The sequence below is a fragment of the Acanthopagrus latus genome, chromosome 21 (genome assembly GCF_904848185.1).
Source record: "Acanthopagrus latus isolate v.2019 chromosome 21, fAcaLat1.1, whole genome shotgun sequence".
In the NCBI taxonomy this organism is placed as follows: domain Eukaryota; kingdom Metazoa; phylum Chordata; class Actinopteri; order Spariformes; family Sparidae; genus Acanthopagrus; species Acanthopagrus latus.
In genome coordinates this window covers 18,047,455-18,068,708 of record NC_051059.1, presented here as the reverse complement: position 1 = coordinate 18,068,708, position 21,254 = coordinate 18,047,455, and the positions used below count along the sequence as shown (strand labels likewise).

At 44.4% G+C, this 21,254-nt stretch overlaps 2 protein-coding genes across 3 annotated transcripts in view; both read left to right on the top strand.

The window, feature by feature from the left end:
- Window positions 1–14,114, top strand: part of LOC119011916 (phosphatase and actin regulator 1-like) — an 82,835-nt gene extending 68,721 nt beyond the window's left edge. For both annotated transcript variants that reach the window (XM_037085385.1, XM_037085384.1), the window contains exons 6-12: window positions 555–754; window positions 2,211–2,367; window positions 6,003–6,058; window positions 7,949–8,010; window positions 8,862–9,002; window positions 11,443–11,519; window positions 11,708–14,114. In XM_037085385.1, the coding sequence (XP_036941280.1) occupies window positions 555–754; window positions 2,211–2,367; window positions 6,003–6,058; window positions 7,949–8,010; window positions 8,862–9,002; window positions 11,443–11,519; window positions 11,708–11,723 (709 nt within the window). In that variant the 3' untranslated portion in view covers window positions 11,724–14,114. The remainder of the gene's footprint in view (window positions 1–554; window positions 755–2,210; window positions 2,368–6,002; window positions 6,059–7,948; window positions 8,011–8,861; window positions 9,003–11,442; window positions 11,520–11,707) is intronic.
- Window positions 14,115–16,446: 2,332 nt separating this feature from the next.
- phlpp1 (PH domain and leucine rich repeat protein phosphatase 1) overlaps window positions 16,447–21,254 on the top strand; it is a 51,165-nt gene continuing 46,357 nt past the window's right edge. The window contains exon 1 of the mRNA XM_037083343.1: window positions 16,447–19,226. Within this exon, the coding sequence (XP_036939238.1) occupies window positions 17,594–19,226 (1,633 nt within the window). The 5' untranslated portion in view covers window positions 16,447–17,593. The remainder of the gene's footprint in view (window positions 19,227–21,254) is intronic.

Genomic DNA, 21,254 nt, shown 5'->3' with positions numbered 1-21,254 from the left:
GTAACAGTGGCTCATCATAAGAGGCTCCAACTAGACTGTGATTAATCAAATCTATCAAATATGTCTCCAGTTTTGCACTGGCGTGTGATTTCTGTGCTCCTGAGAGTTTTTTTTTTGTCACCTTATTTTTGAATTATAGACCTTGTATAATCTTTTACTCCTCTTCCTCCGTGTAGTTCAGAGGACTGCATGGCTTTGCGTAGGACTGCACAAAATTGTAGTTGGTGTGTATTCTTTGTGCTCCACTTTCGTTTAGCTGGAGTTATACATCTCCTCTCCCTCTATACATGGATTAAAATCCCACCGAGCTATCATTGTACTGTTCACCAGAATCCCCCTTTATTGTTTTAAATCCCTCTTCTGGATTGAGGTTTATGAGGGTTATTGTTTCAGAGACATTGCAGTAGTGTAGAGCCGGAGCCTGAAAAATGTAAATGCGATTTCTTTTTTGCCTTCACTGTTCGGGGGAAGGGCAGGCTCAGCCTCTTATGTAGGCCAAACGGTATGTGGCCATAAGTATTGACCCATGATTTTGTCCCCTTTCAATCCGCCAGCTCTGCACTGCACGGTGTCGGTCAGTGTGCTCCCCTGGACAGAAGAGAAGTGCCGTCCGTGATCATCGACTATGAGGACGACAAGGAGAACATGCCCAACGAGTCCGATTACGAAGACCTGCCCAGCATGTACAAGGACGAGGACGACGTGGACGACGAGGACGACGAGGACGACGAAGATGACGACTCGATATTTACGAGTGAGTGACCTTGAGGAATCCGTTGCGAGAGTAAAGAGAAAGTTTAGTGCGGAGTTGTTAAAGCAAAAAAAGATGCTTTAATGTATCAACAGAGACTGTGAGATTTCTCTGATCTACTTGTTGAAGGTAGAAGACAAAGGCAGGTTGAGGAGAGTGCCAAAAAGTAATAGTGTGCGTTGGCAGGAGAACTGTCTTCGCCTGCTTTATCGGTCATGTTTACAGATGTGTCAACACATTTGCTCGACTAATCCTGATCGACAGTACTGCAGGCTCCACCCAAAGGCTCTTTGAACTGAGATGTAACTTGACCTTCAAAACGATGTTCACAGAAGTGTGTCCAGCATCACGCTGTCAGCCGCGGAAACGGCTCTTCACTCGCGACTCCCTTTGCAAAGCCGCTGAACTGTGCAAAGGCGTCCGCGTCTTAGACACCGTCTCCACATGGGAGCGTGTCGGAGGGTTTTTAAAGGTTGTGATTGGCCATGCGTGATGGGGTTGTTTTTAATATGCCACAGCACGACTCTAAGGGGCATTGAGAGAGTGTGAAGAGTGCTTAAAGGTACAGGAAACATTGCGGGTAAACATTATTTATGTTGTACAGAACATAAGATCACAGTAAGATCACCATAGTTCGGATCATAAGGGTTGTGTCGAATTAGTGTAACCATATTAACCATAACTTTGCTTTAAATGCATATTCTGTGTTAGCGCTCACTAACTTGCTGGAAGTTTGACACTTAAAGGTGAATTCTGGTATTTTAAAGGATCTGTTCATATCAAAAGTTTGGGATTGCCTCACTTAGAAGGCACGACACAGCCACAATGGCTGCGACCAAATCCATCGGGGCGACTCCATCCACCAAGGTTTTTACTCCTGGGGTCTGACAACATTACAGAAAGGTTTCCTTCAGAGATAAGACTTTTGTTGAAGGGCAGGATCCTCTTCTTCTTGCTCGTCTCGCTCTGAAATCCTGGTTGAGGGTGAGTTGTTGCGGGAAGACTTTAGTGGAAAGAGGAGTCGGAGTTGGAGAGAGGAGTTTGGGGTTCACCTGGAGGAACCGCCTGCAAGAATGTGTTTCCAAAGCCTTAGCTGACATTTTAACTGATTTTGACAATCAGGACGAGGCAACACCTAACAGCTTACCTCAAGATCTCTCCTCGAGCGAGACGTGTGTGTGTTTCTGGTTACAAAAAGGATTTACGCTACTAATATTTGTGAAATAGCGACTAATTAATGGTGATGTTAAGGGTACCATGACAACATTTAAGTAAGAATTTATTTCTTTTAAAATGTCATCTTTGTTTCTTTTGTTTGCGTGATTTAGATCCAAGTTATAATCTAATTGAACCCACTGAGACCTACAGCAGACTGAAGACATTCCTGTAAATGAGGCCCTGGGTCTGCGCTTCATGCCTGCGGCTCCTCTCATGTCTTGATGTGATGTTTAACGTTCAGGTTCCCTGGCCCAGAAGGTGCTGAGGAAAGACTCTCTGGCCATCAAGCTGAGCAATCGTCCATCCAAAAGAGAGCTGGAGGAGAAAAACATCCTGCCCATGCAGACGGATGAGGAGAGACTGGAGTCGAGGCAGCAGATAGGCACCAAACTCACAAGGTGAGACAGGTTGCGCGCGATACATTTTTAAACCTCGAATACATGCATACATGCAACATTCATGGTGCCCCAGTGTTTTCAATAAACCTGCTTGATGATGCTGTGGCAAACTTGACATCAGCTGCAGAGAAAACGACACAGACGCCCCTCAGACAAAATCGAGCGTCTTGACTTACTTTGGGCCGATGACGGGCCAATATCCTGGCTGATAGGGACTGTGACTCAATCCAAAGCCGAAAGCAAATATGAGCCTTTTTTTTCTATCAAAACACTTTTATATCCTTTCATTTCTTCCTTCTCAACATGCGATAAGGATAAACGCTTTATTTCGTTAAAATGAGGGCTCTGAAAATGGAGCTGACCTAATTTCAACGATGCATCAGCCCCCCCCTTCTCTCTTCTCTTGTCTTCTCTCACTCACTCTCTCTCTCTCTCTCTCTCGCTCTCCTCTTTCTTCCTCCTGCCTGACTTCCTCCCTCGCTGACTGAATCACCACGGTGATGCATGTGCCAAACTATCTCCACCCGACTCCTCCACACAGCAGCACCACGCAAGCAAGCAATCCACTTCATACCAGCAGTTTACACACACGCTGTACACTGGTGCAGTGCGTACAAATCGCAGGAATTTGTGTACATGCGTTGAGATCATGAATGCGAGTCCTAGTAACTGAACAGATCAAACAACGTAACGTTTTCTCCCCCGCAGGCCTCATTCGCTTTCATCCCTGTCTTTTCTAACACGACTCGCCCGTCTGAATGAAAGGGGGTGGGTTGTAATGATGTGTCGAGAGAGGAAGCGACCGTCAAGCATATGGGTAAAAAGTGAAAAACCCAGATAGGATGATCAGATGCGAGGCGTGGGAAATATAGTTGCAAGGGGAAGGGATGGAGTATTATCTAGAGACATTGGCAAACAAGTCACTGTTCCCCACTGTGATTGGAACACAGCGGCGTGTTCCCAGAAGGCCTGCCTGCTTAGTCGTCATGTTCCCGAACAGCGTCCTTTGCACGGTGTCATCTGATGCGTAATTCCTAATTTCATGGTTTTATTTTTTTATTTTTTGCCAGCAGCATTGTGTCCTGTAATGTTGTTGTTGCGAGGCCAATCAGAATTGATTATGGTAATGCCATTCGAGGACAGGCCGACCTTCTTGTGTTGACCTGATTCACTGGGAAAAACCTCCGGAGAGCCCTTATCTCAAGGTTGGAAACTGAATGGAAGAGTTTTCAGCCTTCACCCTTGAGAAAGTTGACAAACACTGCTGCGTCTTTGGCTTAGTGTTAGTGATCCTAACATCTTGAAGAAGAGGGAGATGGCTACTAAAAATGCAAACTACAGAAAAAAGTCATTACCTCATAATGTTATGTGTTGGAAACTTGCATCTTGAAGTAAAGTGGCTGAGACAGAGACGCCATTCATACGATTACAAGACACTGTAGCATCAAAATGATTTTGAAGATATTATTTTAACCTAATGTTGCTTTAGGTTGTTTAACACTTGCACACTTGGCAAAGACAGATTAAAAAAAAGAGTGCTGATTTAGACGGCTCTCAAATAGACTCCAAACCTGACTCTCCTTTAAGCTTTGTTTTGGTCTCCACCAATCACTGCCAAAACTATCTGACTCTTTAGATGCAAAAGGTTCCGTTATATTTTCTAGCTAGTCTCTAACTCTGTCTTGTCTGTTAGCTGCTGAAAACAGCTGCTTGCTGCTGCTGATAATGAGGATGCTGAGAGACTCGTGGGCCACAACACCAAAACAAAAAGCTGAAAGACAATAAACTGCTAACCTAAAAATTGTACTGTTTTGACAATTCTTTGTTGGTGCTGTTTAAGTTTCATTCTTACGATTGACACCTTTTCACGGTACACACAGGATGTTCGCAGTGCTTTCCAGGCAATTCTGGCCCACAATCCATAGCGCAGCAGAAGTTGCGTCACATTTAACGAGCCGCCTGGAGCGCACAGACGGATGGCAGCTCGTTAGTTGCATTACAAACTGTATTCTTTTTCTATTTACCTCAAAGTGGACTTAGGATGTAGGAGCAAGGGGGACATGAAAGCTTAAGGCGCGTTTGTACTTTGTGAGCGCAGCAGCGGTATGTACTAAAGATAAAAGGCATGCAATTTGGAACGCAGCCAAAGTTATTTGATTCTTATGTTAATACATCTTGATTAGTGCAGCTACAAACAAATCTTTCTTCACATTAGCCACTTCATTAAACCTTGTGTAACTCTTTTATATAATCTCATTACTCTCAAGTCTCTCATCGTCAAATTGCGCAGACCAGGCAGACAAGCACTTAGCCGATAATGAGAGAGCTTTAAATAAACCTGGCTGTGACAGAAATTATTGGGTGAGGAGCATCCTTATGGATGTTTGCAGCCTAGTCTGTGCGCGTTTGCTTATGGCAGCTGCGTTTTGGCTGGCGCGATGCTGATATAATGCTCGGGCCACACTGAGAGGCGTGGAGCTCCAGTCTGAGATCCAGTTTCTTGACTTTTTTCCCCTCCGGTGGGAGAAGAAAGTGACACGAGAGGAGACGAGACAAGGCACTCCGAGCACAGGCCTAGGCCTGCGTACAGTAGCTCACAGGGCTGAGCGGCTTCAGATGGCTGTCACGTCTAACGAGATGGAGGCAATCATTGATCCAGCGCCTACAGTTAGGCCCACCGCCGCAGGGTCCTGACACAGTGCTATAATAAGAGTCCCCTAGTTGAGAGCACTTAGAGTGACCTTTCAGAGATTGCCTTTGGGTGCTTTAGTCATTTCAGCCACTTATACATTGAGGAAATTGGAGATAATCTGTGCAAAATGTATCTCTTCAAATGGTGTGACAGCGTCTGACTGTCTTGTTCCATGTGTCTTTTGTGTGTGCTCGGTTTATTTTAGCTGTCTTGGCTGCTGAAAACCTTTCAGTTGCTGTGTGATGGTGTCATAATCTCCTTTGCCTTATTCAGCATCGGATGAAAGCTGAGTCTTCAGGAAATAGGCCTTTTTACTGGCCTTCTCCCCCTGCATTGCACCAAGGTATTATTATGCAGGTTCTCAATTAGAGGAGAGGGACTGGTGATCATGGCTGAGCAAACTTTGTCGTGAAGTTCACCTGTCAAGCTATCAAAAGGAGAAGGGCTTATATAAGATTCAGTGGGGGAAAAAAAAAACATAAGTATGTTGCTCATAAATAAGTTGTACTCAAGCTAAAGTAAGGAAACGTTGAATTTATGTATATTTAATTTGGTTTGGGACTAACGCGTTACAGTTTACTCTTAAGTCGAGAGTTGTCAGTTGTGATGGTGCCCATGCTGTGAGACAAAATGTCAATAAGATAACCTTGCTGGCAGTTGCTGTCAGCGCTGCAGAGTGAAAACTGGGCAAAATGTAGAAACTGCGCAGCTTTTTTTTCCCTCTCAGCTACTCATCACTACATGTATCACTGAAGAAGAACTTGCACAGATATTCCTCTGAACTGTGACAGCTGATGATTACATGCTATTACATGTAAAGCAGGTTGATTTGCATGAGGAACTTCAGCTTTTATTCCCCCCCCCCATCATATTGATTCAGTGTTGCCATGCCGACCTAGCTCCTGTGATTATGCGCTGACCACAGATGCATGTTTTCTTCCAGGCGCTTGAGTCAGAGACCCACAGCAGAGGAGCTGGAGCAGAGGAACATCCTCAAACGTGAGTGTCTCAACATAATCTATCAGCTGGAGGGTTCACACCAAAATCAAAAATGCATATTTTTCATCTTACGTGTGGTACTAATCATCCATCTAGATTGTTTGTTTGACTTTTGGAGATATCAGCTGCAGAGTGATCTGCTTTCTCTCAGATCTAATAGAGCCAGATGGCGCCTGGCTTGTGGTGGTCAGAGCGCCCAAAAAAATACATTTTGAAAAAAACTCAACAATAATGTCTCTTTTTACGGAAATCATGACCTAGTTACTCAAGACAATCCACAGACCTTTTTTGTTGTGGGCAGTTTCACGTAGGAACTGTTGTCTCTCTACCAAACTACAGCCACCAACGTATCACCTTACAGAAGGGAAGCGTGCTCATGACAGAGTGGGATGTAAACATTAATGGCGTCCTCCTCGGCTGTGCTGTAGCTGTTAGCCAGCTTAGTTTGGTTAGTTAGCAAGCGTCTCGTCCATGAGTAGATGCACGCATGGTGATATGTAAAGAAAATAGTTCCTAGCCGAGACTGCTCGCAACAAGATCTGTGGATCATCCTGAGTAAACGCGTCATCATTTCTGGAAGGAAACACTGCTGTTTATTTATTCTTTGAGAACCTTTGAACCCCACAAGCCATCTAGTTCCATTATATCCGAGGGAAGTTCGGCATGTCCATGGCTGATCTCCAAATAATCAGCAGCCGACGCCAGAAAAATCGCAAAACATAAATGGCGCTACAAGCAAGAGGAAATCCATGAATTTTTGACTTTATGGTGAGCTGCCCCTTTTAAAAAACATATGGCACAGTGATAAAACAACTCAGACGCCCTCTCTAACTGTACGTTAAATACACTGCAGCAAAGCATGACTCAATATTTGCAGCAGCCGTCATTGCATGCAGGCTTCACATAGTGCAGCCTGGTGCTTTGTGGGGGCCCAGTTTTGTGAGAGCTAGTAGCGAGCGCCTCTCCTCCTCCTCTCCTCTCTCTTTTTTTTTTTTTTTTTTTTTTTTTTTATTCGTCCTCGGTCTGCCGTTTCATCCGAGGCATGCATGCGGGCAGGCGGCGGGGCTCCCCGAGGAGTCACGTCGAGGGAGACTGGTTCCTCAGCTCAAAACACATGCAGTATCAGAGAGAAGCAGCTCTGTTGCCTGGGACTCTGCGGCTCTCTCACATCAAAGGCTGATTTACCAGCGGTCCCCTGCGCTCCTAGAGGCCTCCTGCGTGATTGGCAGAGAAAAACACAAAGGCGACGAATGACAAGTCATGTCCTCAGCGTCGATCTTGCACATACAGTGACAAGGTTAAACAAACAGGCTCTATGTTCAGGAGAGTTAACCGTCTGGAAACCGAAAAAATGGGAATAGTACTATATATACAGTGAGCGTTCAGCACGGGCACAAATTCAGTTTTGACTGCTGAGGCCTTTGCAAACAGGAGCAGTGTCCCAGCATGCATCTTGTTTGCTCTCGTCTCGCCTTTTAACGTGCTCCTCTGAGCCTCGGTGTCTCTGTTAAATGACTTACAGAACAAGACGTGGATGATTTTTGATTTTTTTTTAAAGAGATGCAAGACCTCAACGTGATCAGCATTTTGTCCTTAATCCTTAAATAGGCCAATCACTTGATCGTAAACACGGACTAACAAGCCCTGGGACAACTTGAAAGGAACAAAGCGATCATTCTCCCCCGATACTCATCCCTAACAGTATTAAACAGCCAAGGATGGAAAATGTTTTAGGATATAAGAAAACTTACCCAATTTAGTGGGAGCGTAATGAGCCATATTATGCAAATGGTGTGTGTGTGTGTTACCCTTTCAGTGATTTCCAAACATTTTTTCTATTTGCATGTGTCTGAACTGGCGGCGTAACACTCAACCTCTCGTTCTCTGCAGCTCGCAATGAGCAAGAGGAAATGGAGGAGAAGCGGGAGATCAAACGGAGGCTAACACGAAAGGTGAGTCCGAAATAGCTCCGAAGGTGCAAACCCACATTTGGTCTGTGATCTTCCGAGGGGGTAAATTGTTGGCCGGGCATAAACAAACGCTGTGACAGTGACTCATCTGTAGCGAGAAGTCAAGAGTCTCGTGTGTTACGGACGTGTTGCTGTAGTTCTCAGGTCTCCTCCAGGAGACAACAACGCCCTCGTTGCCCTTGGTCCCTCAGCATTTTGGCTGCCAAAATCCTTGGACCCCATAGGGAGGTGTTGAGCATGTTCCCATCACTTTCAGTTAGATTATAGCACTTCCTGCTCACCTGCAGACATGCTGTTCAAAGCAAAACAATCTCACAGCTGTTGAAGTATTTAATTTTTAGCATCACATGCCTTATGGTACAGAGTGTAGGAAGTTCACTGTTGCCATATTTGTGTTTTTAAGATACATACTGTGTATACATGAAGGTTAATGTAAAATAGATAACACAAATGTAGTATAGAGTATCGCGTGACTAACCCTGCTTTTTAGTCGGTGGATACAGATGTTTAGAGTTAAAAAAAAAAAAGAAATGTGCTGTATGTTTCCAACTTCACACCTGACCAGAGCCTAAAGATGAAAACTTAGCCTTCTTATTTGTATTTATTCAGATCAGGAGTTGTGTCTGAGTGTAGACCATGCTGTCAGCTGTACACTTATCAGTTAGGTTGAGTTGAGTTAGTCTGATGAACCTACATGAGAAATACTGACTGTTCACGTTTCTGTAAAGAGTTGGAATATATGTGGTTCTAACAAGTTGCTCACCAAGATGGAGAGTATCAGTGCATTTCCTGGTTGTCTTTTCTTTAACTCTGTTTTTCTGCTCTTGTTCCAGCTGAGCCAGAGGCCTACGGTAGAGGAGCTGAGACAGGCCAAAATTCTCATCCGATTCAGTGACTACGTGGAGGTGTCAGATGCCCAGGATTATGACAGGCGGGCAGATAAACCTTGGACCCGGCTGACAGCAGCTGACAAGGCCAGTATCACTTCCACTAATCTTACAGTTAAATTGAGATAATCTTGAAACAATCCCAGGATCCCTCCTTGCCTGCTTTCAAATTTCTCCAAACACCATCATGCACCCCTCCCTCCCCCTTCCCCCATCCTGTCTGAGCCTCATGTGATGCAACCCGTAAGGCAGGAGAGTAATGGCCGGAGGATGTGTTCCTCCTCTCTAGTTACAGCAAGTTCCACCTCAGCTGTTTGGTTCCCTGATGTGAGTAAACACCCTGGAGCAGTCCTGCTGCTCGCTGCCCAGCAGTCCACGCTTCTAACTTTTAATGAGTCCTTGATTATTTTTTTTTTTTTGCGGAGAAGCGATGCTGCCTCCTTTTGCTTTGATGCTGCGCGGCTCTGAGCACGCCAGGTCACACCTGAGGACCACTCATGTGGAAATCACGGGGATTCAGCGTTTTGATTATGCAACAAACTCCCCTTACATAAGAGCATAATCGGACGAGCAGTGCCTCAGGACCCCTCAGCCGCGGTGCTTCTCCGCTGACATTTATTTTCCTGCTTCTACCGTCTAAGCACAGATTTGAATATTGCTTGCTCTCCTGTCTCTGAAGCATCCTCCCCAAGGCCGGAGACGTCCCCCTTGAGTCATAGTGGAAAAGCAACAGCAATGACATCACCTAGCTGGGCTGCTAGCACACAAATGCTATCAGAGGAGACGTATGATTTTCATGAAGGCACAGCACACCATTTTAGTTCCTGGAATCCTCATTTTGAGCATCTCTTTGCAATCTTTGCGCCCTTGGGAAAGGCACTCGGTACTCCACTGCTCCAGTGGTGTTACTTTAAAGGCCATGGTTCACTGGGCATTGTCCCAAATGAGTGTGTGTCTAACCACATGAATGGGAAACAGCTTTGGGTTGTGCGCTAATACCTTCCTGGAATAGAGAAAAAGATCCTGCTGGTAAACACTTACCTCTGCTCTTTGGTGACTTGGGACTCTCTTACATGGCGTCTAACTCATGCATCTGATCTCAGCTCCCTTGTATTCATCAAACTATTTGTTTTGAACAATGTTCTGGTGTCAAAATCTCAAAAATGAGAGAAAGCATCGCTTCTCTAATGTTTCTTTCTCTCAGTAGTTTATAGTGTCACTAGAGATCTGAGGTATGTAAGAATGTTAGGTTATTTTATTCACGCTGTGCAGTGATAGCAGCGTAATGTTATGTTTTGAGTTAGTTTAAGAGATGTGTGGGAAGTATTTTGCCTGAGGGAAGATACTTGAAATACCAAAAATACATTATTTAAGTTTTTATTTTTTACTCTAATAAGACACATTTTAATCTCCAGGTTTAAATTATTTATTAACTGTACAACAATTACCCTAATCATCATCTTTGGATACTCTGGATAATCATTTGCAATTGTTGCTTAGAAAGCTGAAGATCCTAGAAATGTATTTACTCCACTGCATGTATATTTATTGCTCTTGAACAAGACATCTGCTTGGTGCCAGGTCTCATGGTCACCTGAAAGAACCGGTGGTTCACTTACATCCCAACTGTTCAGCTCCCAATGCTGGATTTCAGTTGGCTGTTTACTCTGTCAGTCAACGGTTGTTCTGAACGCCGAAACTCAAATTATGTGGGGAAAGTGGCAGAGCTCACCTGTAGGGTTAGATCAGACAATATTTTGGGGCTCTTATTTTAAATCTTCATAAGGGAGGACTGCGAGGAGTGAGTGACAAACTAAAATCAAACCATCAATATTAAGACAGTTTTGTAAGGATGACAGTTTGTACATTCACAAAGTATTAACACAGGAGCTTTTTGATAATTATTCATTGGGAAAGTGAATATAATGACTAAGTGGATAAAGGTATTGGAACAATGGAGCGGTTTGATTTCAGAAAATAATATCACTTTACCATTAAACCAGGAAAAGACACTTATACCATATAAAGACCTAACAACAAAATCTAAGATAATCTATATACCGGTAGGTTCATATCACAATAACACCCATGTACTTGAGGAGAAAATGGAGTACGGCTTGATTTATTTCCCTTTTGATCCAAGAACTGACGACTGCTGCGCCTACATTTACTCTACAGCCTTGGTGTTCTAAAAATACCATTACGTCTATATATTTGATGTGTTTTTCACGTATGTAAATCCACTGTGTCATCTATTCATCATGGTCAAACTACCTGAGCAGACCAGCAACAGATTGCATATTATTGTTCGCACTCTTAGATGTCTCAAGAGGAGGGAAATTGAGGGCTCTTGTGAAGCGAGAAAGAGAATTCGGCAGAATCATTCATGGCCCCGAGATAAGCCTAAATGATGCATGAAGCATGCTAAAAGGAGGTAGAGTCGGAGTTTAGAGGCTGCAGTTTGTGTACTAAGCCCTTCTGCAGCTTTTTTTTTTTCTCAAATTCCCTTCTTGTTTGTCCTCCGCAGGCAGCTATACGGAAGGAGCTCAACGACTTCAAGAGCAATGAGATGGAAGTGCACGAGTCGAGTCGCCATTTAACCAGGTAAACGTGCAGGGAATCACGTGTGAGCGTTGCGCGCCTCAATATCAACTTCGGCGGTGCAGCCGGTGTGATTCATATGCTGGAGGGGGTTATTGGCAGTACAGCGCAGCGAGCTCCGGCTGAGGTGATGAAATGTGATGAAACGTTTGAAAACAATAATTTTTTTTGTGTGTGTATTCGTCTTCCAGGTTTCACAGACCATAGTAGACTACCACTCACTGTCTCGAGCAGTGCCGGACCCGGCGCTCTCCTCCACTGAGAACCTTAAGTGCTGGACAGTAAAAATGGTGCCCGTTTCTACAATAAGGCCATGTCTTCTGAAATGCCTTTTTCAAGACCCACACAACTGAGTCGGTACTACGGTCCAAGATGCAGACACACCCACTACTCCATCCATTGTAGTAGCACATAATGACTCCAGTTGATTCACATCGTCGCCCCCTCTCTGTGGAATTTCGCTCGACTGTCTCCGCCGAGCTCTCAGGCAGGCACTCAGGTCTGCGGGAGAGCTTTCGTTTCGGAATTGATTGACACCTTTCGACATCTGGCCGAGGAGCGACAGCACCTCGGCTCATCAGTAAACACCCGGCGGATGTGTCTCAGTGGACGTGTTTTTATCCCTTCTTCTCTACTCCGGACTCCTCTACGGACAGCTCTGTGCAGGGATGACTGTTGTGGGCTCGCTATATCAGTAGGAGATTCCATCTTAACTCAACCTGCTGGGACTTAACAAAAAAAAGGAAAAAAAAAACAGCTTAGAAGACACACAGGAAGGGAGTAAGGGGGTCCAACATTAGAATCGTGTGCAATATTTCTTTTCTTTTGCTTTTCCTAGGCTATAGCACCCCCTGGAGTCCCCTCTGTGTCATTACTCTGTAGTCCTGACTTTTTCTTCCTCTTCCTCCCCCGTACGTGCAATTCTCACTGTACCGACGACATCTAATTGCTAACTGTGAATTTGAGAGTTTCACTCTCTCCAAATGTACATTTTGTTTATACCGAGGAAGGCAAATTACATTTTAAAGAAAAATCATGCTTGACAAAGTTTCATTCACGTCACAATCTTATGAAATTTATTGTAAAAAAAAAAAAAAAAAAAAATGAAAAAATGCAGCTGGCAGATCTATTCTGGTTCCAGTGTGTCGCAACTATTATCTGTTTTGTATTTTTGTTTTTGTTTTTGATAGAGGCACTCGGATCATAAACGATTCATTCTCGTTTTTTTAACGTCTCAGCGCGACCATGTTGTCGTCCGACATTTTTTTTGTGTGTTTGCAGCGGCGTGTTTTAATGATCTTTGCTCATAATGTGCATTGTATTATACACTTTACTTTTATACTCATAAGCTTTTGACCAAGCAATATCTGTTGTTTGTAGAGAAGAGGTTAAACTACAGGTGTACTACCCAATTTTTATTATTATTATTTTTTTTTACTGTGCTCATACACAACGCCTCACATCAGGGTTTTAATTTTCTTTTATACTTTCACGAAGGCTTTATTCAGGAGGAACTTTTTTCTGTATTTTTCTCGACTGAGCCACCCAAAAACAAACAAACAAACAAACAAACAAAAAACATCAGTAGCTTAACCACACATTAGGTCAAGATTTGAGTCTCAAGTCTGTAATTGAACATGATACATTCTCAGTTTTGGAAAAACTGAATTTTACTGAATTCATCGAGTCAGGATTTTTTGATATTTACCACTAAAAATTCTTTGCACTGTTAAGGCTTTACAAACGGTCACAGTTTTGAGGTCAGGGCCCAAGTGTGTAAAATATTGTTCAATCTCTGATCTGTGACCTTCTCGTTTTTTTCTTTATTTTGACGGTCTTGTTGTCATTGATCCTACGCCACACTGTTCCAATGCTCGTAAGCTTTAATGTACACACAATATTTTTGTTATTTTTTACTGTTTCACTTTTGAAGTTGCAATATGAAATTCCACGTTTTGTCAGACGAAGAAAAGCAAGTCGACATGATGCATCTGTCTGCAAAGGAAAAACGTGTTCGCCCTCATTTTCAAGGTCTCGATCAGTGACTCCAATAAACCTGGGAACCGAGAATACAAAAACTGGTTTTGCACTTTATGATTTTTATGTAAATTAATAGGGGTTTTGTTAGAGTTCGGAGCACACGTCACAATGCTCCTTTTTAAAATCAAATGTTCACTGGGTCATCTAATCTCCGAGACTTTGAAATGTGAGGTTTTTTTGTGTGTGTGTGTTAGAACCAGCTTCTGTATGATTCCAGCATCATGCAATTGTTTGAGATTTATCCGTCCATAGGTTCAGTGCAATTAGAGCATAAATAGGAATGAATTTATATAAAAATACACTCCAGATCTCATTTCAGCTCTAAGAAACAAACCTGAGCCGCCGGGCAGAGCATGAGGTGTTTTTATTTTACTTTTTTTCTCCCATTTTGCTGGAATCAAGGAACATGAATTCAGCAATAATCTGTTTCCTTTTTACATGTTGGTGGAGCAACTGAACGAATCTGAAAGTGAATTTTGAAAGTGAAACTGAATTTTTGAAATACAGAATACCATGTAAAGGATACGTCATGCCAATTAAATCCCATTTCTGAATGCATTTCAACTGTTTGAATTATTATTTTTGATACAGAACATCAACACAGTTCATGTCTTGCAATGACAAGAATATTTCAATGCTACCGACACATTCTTGTAATTTTTAACCTTTGGGACATTTATGATAATAGACTCTTCTAATGTTTGCAAGAGCGGCATCCAAATTTAGTGCAAAAGATTTACATTTTTGTCAGTTATTTGCAATCAGGCTCTAAATTGTTTTCATTTTTCTCATTCTTTTGTAAGGCCTATATTTCTCTTACACTTCATGATGAATTTGCATTTGAATGACACACGTTCAGATAGCTCAGATGAATCACATCGCTCGGATTGTAAGGGAACGTGATGGTGTTGTGGCACACATACTTCCAGTGGTTGGGCTTTGAAAACTGTTTCTTTAACTAAGGGAGATCTAATAACAACTACAAATAAGTGAATTAAGAAAGTACATTTTTAAAAAATGTAAATATGACACTGATAAATGGACCTTGCATTGTCGAATGTATCCAGTTGTGCCGGGCGTTATCTGCATGTACTCTCACATAAAAAGAGGTTGATGTTTGACGTGCTCTATCATTTAATCTAAAAAGGTTAAAAGATTTCAGGCTTGTCTTAAAATAATAGTCACATGTCCGTACAGTGTGTTGAACAGTGTGTTTGCTTACTTACCTTTAGAAGTGTATATGGAAGGGATCTTATGATAACCACTATGAACAGCCAGCAAAGACTGCTTTAATCAAACTTTTGTTACATTATAGTTTTATAGTATTGTGATGAAAACATAATAGTTCATGTTCTTTTCTTCAGGCCCTCCACGAGTTAAAACATCACCTTGATAATCGTCTGCTGAATTCACATATAAAAGTGAAGACTGACAGAGATATAGTCAACAGTTCACATACTTTAAATATGTTGGATGTCCAATCTGCATCTTTTGTTTCTCAACCAAAGATAAAAATTACAAGTTTTTTTTTTTCTGTTTATAAGAATTACAGATATGAACAAACTCCACTGGTTGTGTCAGAAGACAACATTAATTTACTTCCAGTCTTAGGTAAGTCTGTAAATCAGTTTGAAAGACTCATCTTTGTGGGACAAAACTAAAATTAACAGTACCAAGAATTACCTGAAAGTAGCAGTAACATGGAGTATACTGTACATGGGCAGATTTTAGTGAAGTAAAGGTGCTCACTGTGTAGAAAAAATGCCTGTCCATGTTTTACTATTACATATGATGTTTTACGATATAACTTTTGCATTAGTGGAGCGACATGCTGCACTTGACTGCTGTAACTGTTTAAGGCTGAACTAACTGCTACTTTATACTGTTGAGTAGTTTAATCTACAGCACGTATAGAAAGTCTGCTTTTCACAAGCCTGGAAAAAAAGCGATGATGTATTTTCCAGCCAATGGACAGTTTTTTTAAAAGATAACTTTACCCAAAAATGAAAACCTGTCATCTGCTCACCCTCCTGCTGATGGAAAGTCGGGTTAAGTTTCACAGGTCACAGGAAAACAGTGTTAGAGCATTCTCCTTAACAACTGAAGTAGATGGGGACTTATTTCACAACATAATAAAACAACAAAGAAAAAACATGTAATGGCTCCATACAGGTAGACCGGTATAATCCAAGTCTCCTGATCCTTAACTGATTTGAAAAGATGTTATTTTCACCCCTGACAGGCTGCTACACTTTTAGCTTGGTTGTTTTTTCTGTTATAAAACACTTCCCCATCTGCTTGAGTTGTTTAAGAGACTGCTGCAACACTGTTTTGCTGTGACGCTCCAGAAATGTTTTGTGGACTACCAAACTTCATTTGAATTTTCATTGGCAGTGTGTTAAATAATGAAAGTTTTTTTTTTTTGTTTGTTTTTTTTCCTGGTTAACTTGTCCTTTAAATAGTTGAAGTCGGAAAATCTTTTTAACCAAGAAAAGAAAAGTTCATCCTTGGGTTTGGCAGATCATTTCAAAATCACCAAATTCAAAGATATTTCTTTGAAGAGGAATGGCGTGAAAAAGCGAAATTTGAAGGCTGTCAGACAAAGTATAAAATCTGCCTCTGAAATGAGGTGAAGTACACATATAAAGCTGCTTAGAATGAGTATACTCAAAGTAGCCCTACATTGATTTTATAGTATATACACTACTCGGAATTAGTTGGGGATATTGTGTGCATATAGCATGGATATGCCAAACAAGTCAAGTTAAATGTGTTGTTTTATTTTTGGGGACCATAGAAAAAGAAAAAATAAAATATGTCAAAGTATAAAAAATTAAGTGAAACACTAAAACATCCCAATATCCCTAAATTATTCTGAGTTGCTCGTAGTTAGCTATACGCCTATTCGACTACAGGCAATCAGAAAAGTCCTAATTTAAATTGTGCAACTTGACAATAACACTGGTCCACACCACCTACAGTAAAAACCCATCTGCATGCAACAAATGTAGAAAAAAAAGGGGGGAATGACCTGAATAAAGAGTGAAACCCCCGGGCTTCCTCTTTCTCAGGGGTCGCTGTGTCCTCCACAGGAGAAAAAGCTCCAGGTCAAAGCTTTGCTGTTTTCTCCACTAGATGGCGGGAAACACAACAGAATCCAGGGCCGTACAATGAGCCGGGCTCCTGTGGCCTTGTGAAATGGCGTCCTGACGAGATGGTGCTCCAAGTTATTTGCCTGGTCACCACTAGTCCTGACATAAATAGACCCGCAACGAAGCTGGAATTTACACTTTACCGGAGGAGAAGTGAAGACGCTGCGTTCAGGTGCTTGTGAATGACAGTTTTCTCCGGTATTCAACAGTTGACAGCTCATAAGTTCGGCCTAAGTGGACCACAGTGAGCGGTATTTGTTTGCCTCCTCGGCCTCCGTAGAGATAACACCTCGCCAGATAAGAGGACGTACTCCAGCAGCCGCACACGCCGAACAATTTATACGAGCTATGTTTACGCCTCTCATCTGTTCGCCGCCTCGCCTGACCGAAACGGACGCTAAGCCTCACGGGAAGTGTATTTCGCGTCGCCAACGGCCGCGGCGGTTGGACGCTCGTCGGAACAATACACTTCCCACAAGCCACCGCGTTGTTGTTAGCGACCCCCATCTTGTGTCCTCCTCATGAATATATATCAGGCAGCATTTGCGTAGGAGGTCGGCCGACGTTCATTTCATATTCCGGCGCTGTATTTCGGTCTAAATGGGACGCACAGTCACGTCTCCGCCCTGATCTGTCCCCGCCGCCCTGCCTCTTCACAGCGGACTGAATCGCAAAAATGTTTTTTCTGGAGCAGCGGAGGAGACTCCGACGGGGAGAGGACGGCGAGAAGTGAATGACTACCAGTGGAATAAGTCGGCAACACCGCCCAGTCGGCGGACATTTACCACGGCGGGCACGTATTCAGGCTTTTAAATGTAGAGGTTGTAGGTGTAACCAAGTGCGCACCGTTATTTATTTAGAGCGGGGGACTTTTCATTGGCAGAGATGGAAAGTGTGCAGGCTGTCGCTGAGGATGGCGCGTCGGATGGAGGCGCGACCAAGTTAATGAAGAAGCCCAGCGGACTGTCTGTCGCCCGGGGGACTCCGGCGGATGATGGCGGTGGACATTCGGCACCCTCCCGCGTAGAGGCTAAGAACGGTACGAGCCACGCTCATTCCGCCTCCACAGTGGGATCTAGTGCGTCAAACCGAGCCGTGGCGTCTAATGGCCGGGGCTCATCCAGCAACTCCAGCTCACTCCTGTTGAGACGGAGGCGCTTGAAGAGGAACCTCTCCGCCGCAGCTGCAGCCACCGCCACCCCAGCTGTCACCGCCGCCTGCGGCGCCAAGATGAACTCGGCCCTGTCCTCTGCGTCTCTACACACCCGGAGTCTGGACAGGAAGACTCTTCTGAAGCACCGACAGAACATGCAGCTGCAGCCCGCCGATCGCGAGTGGGTGAGAGCGGATCTCCACCGGGGCTCCATACATGTCCACGACAGACTGACGCCCTCATATCCCAGACCGGTCCTTTGCACTATGGACACCACGGCCGGCGAGGTGGCGCTCCGTCTGAGCAAACTCTGCAGTAAGTCGAGCTCCGTTATGCGCATTTTTTGTAAAGAGAACCCCAAGACTGACCAAAATGGCAACTGCAATGTGAAGTATGAATATAATGACCACCCGTGCAAGGTGAATGACGACCCGAGTATAAAATGCAGCCACCTGACTCGCCTGGAATCCTCTGAGCTGAGGGGCCATCCCAGTGACAGGCTGAGACTGCTGCTCATGGAGAATGCAGATGAGAGGCAAAAGCAACAGGACGTTGATGGAAAACTTTTCACCCCAGAATCAGAGTCTCAGGACAACATAACCTGCTCTCTGTCCGACTTAAATTCTAACTCTAACATAGACACCCCTAATGATGATGACTCTGAGCACAGGAACGGTGTGGACAGCTATGGATTAAATTCTGGCTCGGACGTGGAGAGCAGTGCTTTTGATGACCTGAGCTCCGGGGCCCGGCTCAGCGAGCACAGGGACTCCCTCAGTGATGACATGGTCCTGGGCACGGAGGCGTCCATCCTCAGCCCCTCGTTCGATAGCGCCACAGAGGGCCACGACATGTACGGCAGCTCCTCTGATGAGCTGGAGCTCGACTGTCCTGCGTCGAGCTCGAGTATGGACCCCATCTCCCAACATCACACCAACGGGATCGCTGCTGTCACTGCCAACTACCAGCAGTGCAACATGGAACATTTAAACAACATGGCAAACAATATGGGAGCAGAGAGCAGACTCAACCAACACAGTCTGGGCAGCCTGCCACCCAGCAGTAGTGGCGGCTCATTGTCAAGAGCCTGTTCTACAGGTAATACACCTGACATCCAAGATCCGGACTGTGGCCGAAGTGCTCTAAAACCAGGGCTGACAGCAGATCACAATGGAGATTCCTGTGATTCCAGTCCCACGCTGTATGTTCAGCTGCATGGTGAGGCTGTCAGGAGACTTAGTCCAGATGAGAGCCCTCTGCAGATCCAGAACGACTTTCTCTTTAAACTTGGATTTAAGGACCCGTGGAGAGTTCAAGAGGAAGGCCTTAACACAGAAATCGGCTCCTTGTTACGTTTCTATGCCGGTAAGTTCAATGATGTGATGTCACTGCCCCTGATAAGGTCTCTGCTTATTCTAGGATTCTTGAGGCCTTGCCCTGTGGCACACTACACACTTTGGACTGCAGATCCTGAGTGTCGTGATGTGTGTAACAGGTTGTCAACCTGTCTCCCTAAATGAGACAGGTGCATTACTTCAGGTGTCCATCATTACATCATATGAATCGAGGAAAGCAAAAGTTTATTTCCATCTTGCACGTTTCTCAGTTTGATCACTGACCAAGCTCTGGATGCAGATGGTTAGTGGCATGAGCCCAAGAGTCTAATGTTTTAAATCCTTGCAGCGCTGATAAGAACAGGCCCACATGTTGCTGATATTACTGTCACACATTGTAAATGCCGTCAGGCAAGGTGAATGCAGCACAAGACCTCTGCTAACCACAGAAGCATTGCAGAGGGCTATTTTTAAAAGCCTAGCTTCAGTGTTCTTCCCAGTGATGGTTAACAGGTTCCAGTTTAACTGTGTGGTGGATTAAATAGGTCACAGTGAGGTCATGGTCTGTGAAAGCTACCTTTGACTGTGTGACTTCCTTTAAAGTTTCAGGTCTTTTTCTGTCTCTTCCGTCCCGGACTGTCTTTTTTGGACCGTAACAGCACACTGTGCTCCCATGGACACGCATGACATCGCCACAAAGCCATCCCCACAACTTATGGTGCTCAGACATGAGGCCTTTTCCGGCTTTTGCCCCATTATCATCCTAATGAAAAGCCTGAATGCCTTTGTGGTTGGATGGAGAGTAGGGGCGGGAGCGGTATGGCTGGGAGGACCATAAACCCTCTCTGTGGACCCAGTGAATTCTGGTCATTGAGATGCTGCACAGTGCCTGTCCTATTGGCATCCAGTGCGGCTACTGTCACACTAACTAACTGCCTGCCAAGCTGGGTTAACGTGCTCCTCCAAAGCTCAGGAAGCCCTTTTCTTTAACACACCACTGCCGCTGAGGAGAGTGAAAATGGGAGAGGGGGGAGGTGAGACTGAGTGTCTGGTGAGGACAGTTGAGGATAAACTGCTTGGTCTGAGGAAGAGGCACTAACAGTCTGTAGCTTCCTGTCTCGAGAGGCTGTTGATCTAGAGGTCACTCAATATGAAGCTCAAAATGACATGCACTCCCGTTCGCAGTCACATGCGCCCTTATGATGACCTATCGTGCTCTTGAATCCTGGCTCGCTTGAGGTAGAATGATTTCATTTAGATAGCATCATATGGCAGGCAGCATGAGCATGCTCGCTGGGGCTCATGTGGACGGATGTGCATTTTGGGAAAAAAAAAAGAAAAAGAGTCTTACATGAGTTTGTGCAGTCAGCTGAGCTCAACCAGCAGTAGCAGCAGCCGCTACAGGCGGGCAAGACTAGTCCTCCGAGGGCGACGCCTCCACATCCCATGTGAGACAGCTTAACTGTGGTCACCTGAGCTCTCGCTGCACCCCCCCCCCCCTCACAGCCAGTAGCACAACTCAACACCCAGGCTGCTCGCTGCACTAAAGGCCTAATTCTCATTCAGTGGAGACACACACACAGATACATTCACTCTAAAGAGAAAGCAGCACTGATGCTCCTGTGACATGTCTGGCCCGCTCCTCTGTCGTCTCCTTACGCGATGGAGGCATGTGAGGAATGCACGCTGGCTCGTCTAGAATGTCAGGCACGTTGGCTGAGGAGGAAGTGGGGGCGAGGGAGGGAGGTGGGGGGGGGGGGGGATGCACTGCTGACACATGTTGAGCTGACTTTGAATGGTTGTCCTGCTCAGATAGTGCAGATAGGACCCAGTCTCAGCTGACTTGCTGGCGGACTCTCAGGCGCAGCTGCCACAACTGTAGACCTCAGTCACAATGAGGGCCTTTCTGTCCGCATGCCTTTGCACGCAGAGCGGCCTTTGATACAAGAAGTCCAGTATCTAAACTCTCTTTTATTATTCAGATGCTCAATAAGAACACTGTGCAACTTTGATGCTAGACATGACATAGATATTAAGCACTAGCGCTGCATCTTTTAAT